The sequence below is a fragment of the Nyctibius grandis genome, chromosome 19 (assembly GCF_013368605.1).
Source record: "Nyctibius grandis isolate bNycGra1 chromosome 19, bNycGra1.pri, whole genome shotgun sequence".
Lineage (NCBI taxonomy): Eukaryota > Metazoa > Chordata > Aves > Nyctibiiformes > Nyctibiidae > Nyctibius > Nyctibius grandis.
The window spans coordinates 10,154,805-10,160,860 of NC_090676.1; the positions used below are offsets into that span (position 1 = coordinate 10,154,805).

General features: G+C 50.0%; 1 protein-coding gene across 1 annotated transcript in view; it reads right to left on the reverse strand.

Annotated features, from left to right (window-relative positions):
• Positions 1 to 2,424, reverse strand: part of JPH2 (junctophilin 2) — a 33,206-nt gene extending 30,782 nt beyond the window's left edge. The window contains exon 1 of the mRNA XM_068416463.1: positions 1,692 to 2,424. Coding sequence (XP_068272564.1) covers positions 1,692 to 2,070 — 379 coding nt within the window. The 5' untranslated portion in view covers positions 2,071 to 2,424. The remainder of the gene's footprint in view (positions 1 to 1,691) is intronic.
• Between the last annotated feature and the right edge of the window lie 3,632 nt (positions 2,425 to 6,056).

The following is a 6,056-nucleotide window of genomic DNA, read 5'->3' on the forward strand; positions in this document are numbered from 1 at the left end:
TGGGTGCGGGACAACACCCTGGGGAGCGCCGTGCGACCGAAGCAGTAGCTTATATATCCTTACAGGAGAAAATCTTGACTCATCTTTCCCCCTCCTCTGTCCCAAGCCTTCAGTCCATGACATAATCAAATTCAAACTCCTACATTAAGTTTTGCCTCTCGAAATTCTCCTCTACAACATTAACTCGAAACCCAGTCGCCCTGCACCCTTAGAAGATGCATTTTAGGAAGCAGCAAGGAAGTGGCCGTGCGAATTCATAGGAGACCTTGACATGCCCAGAATGGAAGTCCCAACGGCAGCTGCTGACCATTATGTGATCGCTGCTCATTATTCATCAGAGCACACCTTGCACGTAACCTACACGTCTTACGGCCGCACGTGAAGTTTCTGCAATGCACATGTGCACACACACGTGTTAGCCTGAACTCTCGCTGCTGCACAGCTCAGCATTCAACTGTCCACGGCCACAGGGCAGAGGGGGGAGAAAATGTAAGGAGCTGGAGGGACACATCAGTTCGTGTCTGTACCTACAACCTCCAAGGGCACAAAGAAAATGAGTCAACTTCAAGATTATATTCCCAGGCTTAAAGTTAGCCACGTACCCAGGCAACTCATTGAGAAATACTTATGTAAAAGCATAATCCTAACAGCCAGTCTTGAATTAGTCCATTTTTCTAATATCTATAAGTCTGATGCTTTTCATTATGAAGATTTATACCATTACCATTATTTTTCTTTACAAACTAAGTCCATTGCCTGTCCCAGATAAATATAGATGCAATTCTGATCCATATTTTGAAGGGTATTTCTTTCAAATCACGCCCTCTATTTAGCTGTCCTAAATGTGGCTGCCTGGAACATTACAGTACTGAAGAGCTACAGAATTACTTGCACAGAGATTCTTGCAATGTTTCTAACCCCAAAATTGCTGCTACTGCAAGGACACAATTAGACTGAGCATTTACAGAGCACAACAAATATCTGAGTACGCGGTGCATTTGTGTACTAGCAGGGGTTGAGAGCTTCCAAGTAATCAAAGGGATTTATTTTTGGGAAAGGCGTGTGACTACGTATTCTCAACAGCTTAGATGAACTCAACCAAACGGTTCAGCAAAGCAGATGTCCAGGCAGCCCATCAGAGGCAGGAAACGCATAGGCACAGCACGTTACGATGCCGTGGGCAGCTTATATCCAACGTGAAAACATTGACAACTCACTGCTCAATGAGCGAATGGCTCGCTGCGATCATGCACCAGCGAGGAGTTTCTGGTTTGGTTTGGTGATGAACTGCAATAACCAGTCCCTGGGGAACCAGGAGTCACAGACTACACAAATCGCGTTGGTTGGTGTTAACTATTGATACGGACACTCAAGAGCAGCTCCCAAGGGAGGGACAGCGGGGCAATGCTCCTGCTGCTCCTCCCTCCTGCCTGCAGGCAGCGAGCCGCACACGCTGCACCCAACGGCACGGATCGGGGCACACACACATGTTTATGAGGTGGTTGCACCCCAAGCCCTGCTCCTTGACTGAAGCACCCCAACGGCTCACGGTAGCCTGTGCCTGTCTGGATCTCACTGGTGGGGACAGGAGCAGGTCCCCCCTTCGGCGGGGACAACGTGCAGCCTCTGCCATTGCGGGCTGGGTACCACGCTGTTCATCACCCTCCCAGCCCCTCCGGAGTCACCCTTACCTCCATCAGCGTACGTCTCGGTGCCGTAGCCATCCTGCAGGCCGTTATTCCAGGTACCTTCATACTTGGCTCCGCTGCTCATGCTCTGCCTCGCGCCGTACCGTCCCTTAAAGCCATGGGTCCACTCGCCTCTGTAAACCCACCGTCCTTTGGTCTCGATTCCTAGGCCGTGCCTTTTGCCTTGGGACCAGTAGCCTTCGTAGGTGTTGCCACTGGGCCACGTGTAGATGCCCACCACCTCGAAGCCGTAGTTCCAGGAGCCCGAGTACTCGCCCTGGCCCTTGGGGCCGGTGCAGATGCCGTGCCCGTGGGCTTTGCCCCCTTCCCAGCCCCCGCAATAGGCACCTCCATCATCGAAATCAAACCTGCCGCCGCTCATGGTACCCCCGGTGCCCCCTCAGCCGGGCAGCGATCCCAGGGGCCGAGCTCCGGGCCGCGGCCCCCGCATCCCCGAAGGGGCCGGGCTGGGCGCCGGGAGCGGCCGCTCCTGCCTCACCTCGCCCGGCCGAGAGGCCGGGGAACGGGAGGAAGGAGAAATTGGAGGGAGGGGAGAGGGGCGGGCCGGGCCGCAGCCCCCCCGGAGGGGCAGCCGAGCCGCGCCGCTACCTGCCCCGCCGCGCCGGCATGGGGCCGCGCCGGGAGCGGAGCCGGGCCGAGGAAGGGGGTCCCGGGCCGGCCGCGCTCCCCGGCCCGCTCCGCTCGCCGCCCCCGCCGAGAGAGGAAAGGTCAGCGCTGCCCTAACAAGGCCATCGGATCCCAGGAGCTGCTCCCAAAAATAACCCCCCGGAGCCCAGCCTCCGCCTCGGGGCCCTTTTATGAAGGAGGGAAGAGACACATCCCCCCCGCCGTCCCCCCCCGCCGCCCCGGGCAGGGATCCAGGCGGAGAAGAGGCTGGGAAAGTAAATGGCTGCTTAAAATAGAGCCTGGGAAGGGGCGCGTCGGTCCCTCCACGCCGCCCGCCCAGGCGCACCGGCAGCCGCTCCGGGAGAGGCAGGAGGGGGGGAGCCGTGCCCCCCTCCACCGGAGCCCCGGGGGGTGCCCGGGCTGAGCCCGGCCGCGGGGCCGGGCAGGTTTGCTCGCAGCGGTGTGTAAGCGGGCAGAGTCAGAGCAAGGAGTACAGGCACAGCCGACACCCAAGTTACGCATCCACCCTGCTCACTGCAGGCAGCTGGACTCCCCTCCCCGGACGCTGTTTCTGAAGTGGATTTCCAGAGCTGCTTTGGGTAGTGAAAAGGATCCATGGTCATGTCCCCCTCTCCCAAACAACAACAAACTTACCAAAAGTCTCCTTCTGTTTAACAGCTGGCAGCATCACTTAGTCTCACTATGTTTGGAAAAGAAAGGTGAGACCCTACCCTTGGGACAGCTGCAGACACACTAAAAGTAGTGACAACCCACCTTGCCTGTAACAAACCATGTCATCAAATACAGGTGGCAGAGAGGACAAGGAACGAAACACCAGGTAAGAGGCTAATCCAACCCCCCCCTTCTTCCAGCCACACCTGTCCCATCTCCTAAAGACATTGTCACAGCGAGATCACTAAGAGATGTCCCTTTCAGACTCACATAACACAGTTTTACGACTCGGACAACCTCCTCATCGGTGTTTCTAGGAAGAAGAGGTATACGAAAAAAATACATGATATATAACTGCAAGAAAAGGTAAGTATGTGTATACAACACATAAACTACAAAATACCTGCAGGCACAGGTGAGAAGAACCAAATGCCCACTATGGAGCTAATTACGAAAGGCTTCACTGCTGTTTAGCCACAGGAAGGAATGGGCACTTTGTTAAGGAACTCCAACACAACTCAGAAGTGCCACTTGGCAGAACCAGCCCTCTAAAGCTTTCTTCTTTAAAAAAAAAAAAGTCACGATTTTGAAATTGGCTCAAGTTGGATTTCTTTTTTTTTTTTTAAAGCTAAGCTTTTAGACTACTCAGCTGTGCTTTCAAGGTTCTCTCTGCACAATTAATGGTTGGAAATTCACATTTTCTCGAAACAAAACCAGAAGTTTTTGTTTTGTGGTTTCTGGGTAGACCAAAGCATCTTAAAATGCCCTGTAGTAACAGAAGGGGAAGCGTTAAGGCAGCAGTTGCAGCTGCCCATGGTCTTCTATTTCATGGTATTCCAGGGTTTACCAGCCCAAATATGTTGTAACTAACTGCCCTAAGAGCATGCCAAGTTCAGCGCCATGTAATTATTTACTTAGCAACTTTTCCTAATTACATAGCATAGCTGTGAACTGATAGTACACTTCCTTTAAATGTTAATGACTTATGCAGATGTCGGCATGTAAAGAGCTTTTGTTGACCACTAACATACCCTCACAATCAAACTGCAGAAAGCACCAACGCCGCGGGTGCCTTACGGCACCACCCAGAGCTGCTCCTATTTCTTCATTTTGGCAAAAAAGTCACATTCTCCCCCAAAGGCTGAGGAGGCCGGAGGAGCCCGCTGCACCGACAGCCTGCACCCGGCCTGGGGCTGACCTCTAGTGGCCCAGCACTGCTCACTTCCCTTCCCAGTCTGCACCAGTTCACACTGCCTCCCTTCCCAGTCTGCACCAGTTCACGGCTTTCTAGTTTGTTTTTGTTTTTTTTTTTTAAACATTACCTGCTGGATTTCAATCCGCTTTCTATAACGTGGTACTGAGCACCTGACATTGCAATCCTAAACCCTGCAGGTACAGGTCTGTGGTGAGGAAAGAAATGGTAAAAAGCAGCGCGGTCTTGAAAGGCATTCTCAGCCCCACGACGGTGCTGCGGCTGCTCCCTGCAAGTGTTTGGGAACAGTAAAGAATCGTTATTTAAGAAGTAAAGTCATTTTGCACTTTGCAGGCCAGTATTGCAGACAACAGTCACCAAACAATCACCTTGAATTCAGAATGCAGAAATACAGCTATTTAAGAGCAGGGAAGTGGAAGGGAGATGTGGGACCCAAGTAGACACTGCAAGGGGTAGATGACACTTCAGAACTGGCAAAACAGGTAAATTTACATGGCCATTTAGTTCTAAGATACTAGGTACTGCCACAGAAATGACAAAAAAAACCCTCAAAGAGTAACAACACCAAAGGATTTCGCAGGGAAATGTTTGTCTCCATTTCTTCTCCAGACCTTACAGGTCAGAAAAGTTTGGGTACTGCAAACAGTAGAGTCAAACTTAACCCAACTCATCTCTCCCTCAACAAACCGTATTATTTGATGGGATGCTCCTTTGCTGTACACACATTTATAAAAGATAGATTGTGCGATGCACACAAAGTATGGCAAGCTGGTTGTTTCTGAAGAAGAAAATTTCAGGAAGAATGCAATGCTCCACTGATATTTTGGATGTGGACAAGGCATCTAAAGTGACAATGGTTTAAGTAAAAAGACGGGAGGGGAGGGGAAAGAAAACACAGCGCTCAAGATTTCCCTCCTGTGCAGCTGACAAATGTTCACTCAAGTCTATGGGTCTTAATACTTGAAGGGTTATACTTGGTGTTACAGCAGGCTGAACAAAGCTAAGAACACCCAACAAACCACCATAATGCATGAATTAAGACCACTGAAGCAAGCAAATGCTGTTTCAGCCTTCATAAAAAACACACTGAACAGAGTCCAGCATCTCATTTTTCCTTTGGTTAATCGGAGAAACAATCCCCCTGAAGAACGGAGGGTATTTCTGCTGCTACAGACAAGTCTCCAAGGCCCGTTGGACATTCAACAAAAAGTTAAGCTTGCATTACATTTTCCACCAAACAACACTACAGAGATGAAGATAACCTCTTGAAACAACCTTGCTTTGATCGTCCAAGTTTCTTTTCCCAACAGGCAGCCTAGCAAGCAAATGTTATGTTAACCCAATAGCATCTGACTACATTAATGTCATCAAAGATAGGGGTGGAGGATGCCTATTTAGCCGATCAGAAATAAAGCCTCTTTAGGCACACAGAAATAACAATGCCTCCAACCCAAGAAAAGACAACTCTGTCTTCTGGATTTGCCTAGAGTGGTAATAGCATCACCAAGAGGACAGGACACTCTCACACTCCTTTACGAAATAAAATCAGAGGCGCAAGCATACAAAAACACAAGTGTTAGTGTTACAACCTGAGGTCAAAGCGATTTCAAAGCAGCTGAATTACACCAAGTTTCTCACAGTAAGAGCTCTAGTCACCAACCAATAAAGAAACTCTTCTAACAAACCAAAATGGGAGGACTTTGAAAACAAAGCAGAATTTCCCAAATGTTAGGTCACTTAAGTATAGGCAGGTACGCTCTAAACACGTTCACTGTGTTTACTTCATTATCTATTCCAAGCTTAAACTATAATGCTTAAGCTAAAGTGTTTGTCCAACTTAAATAACAAACATTAGC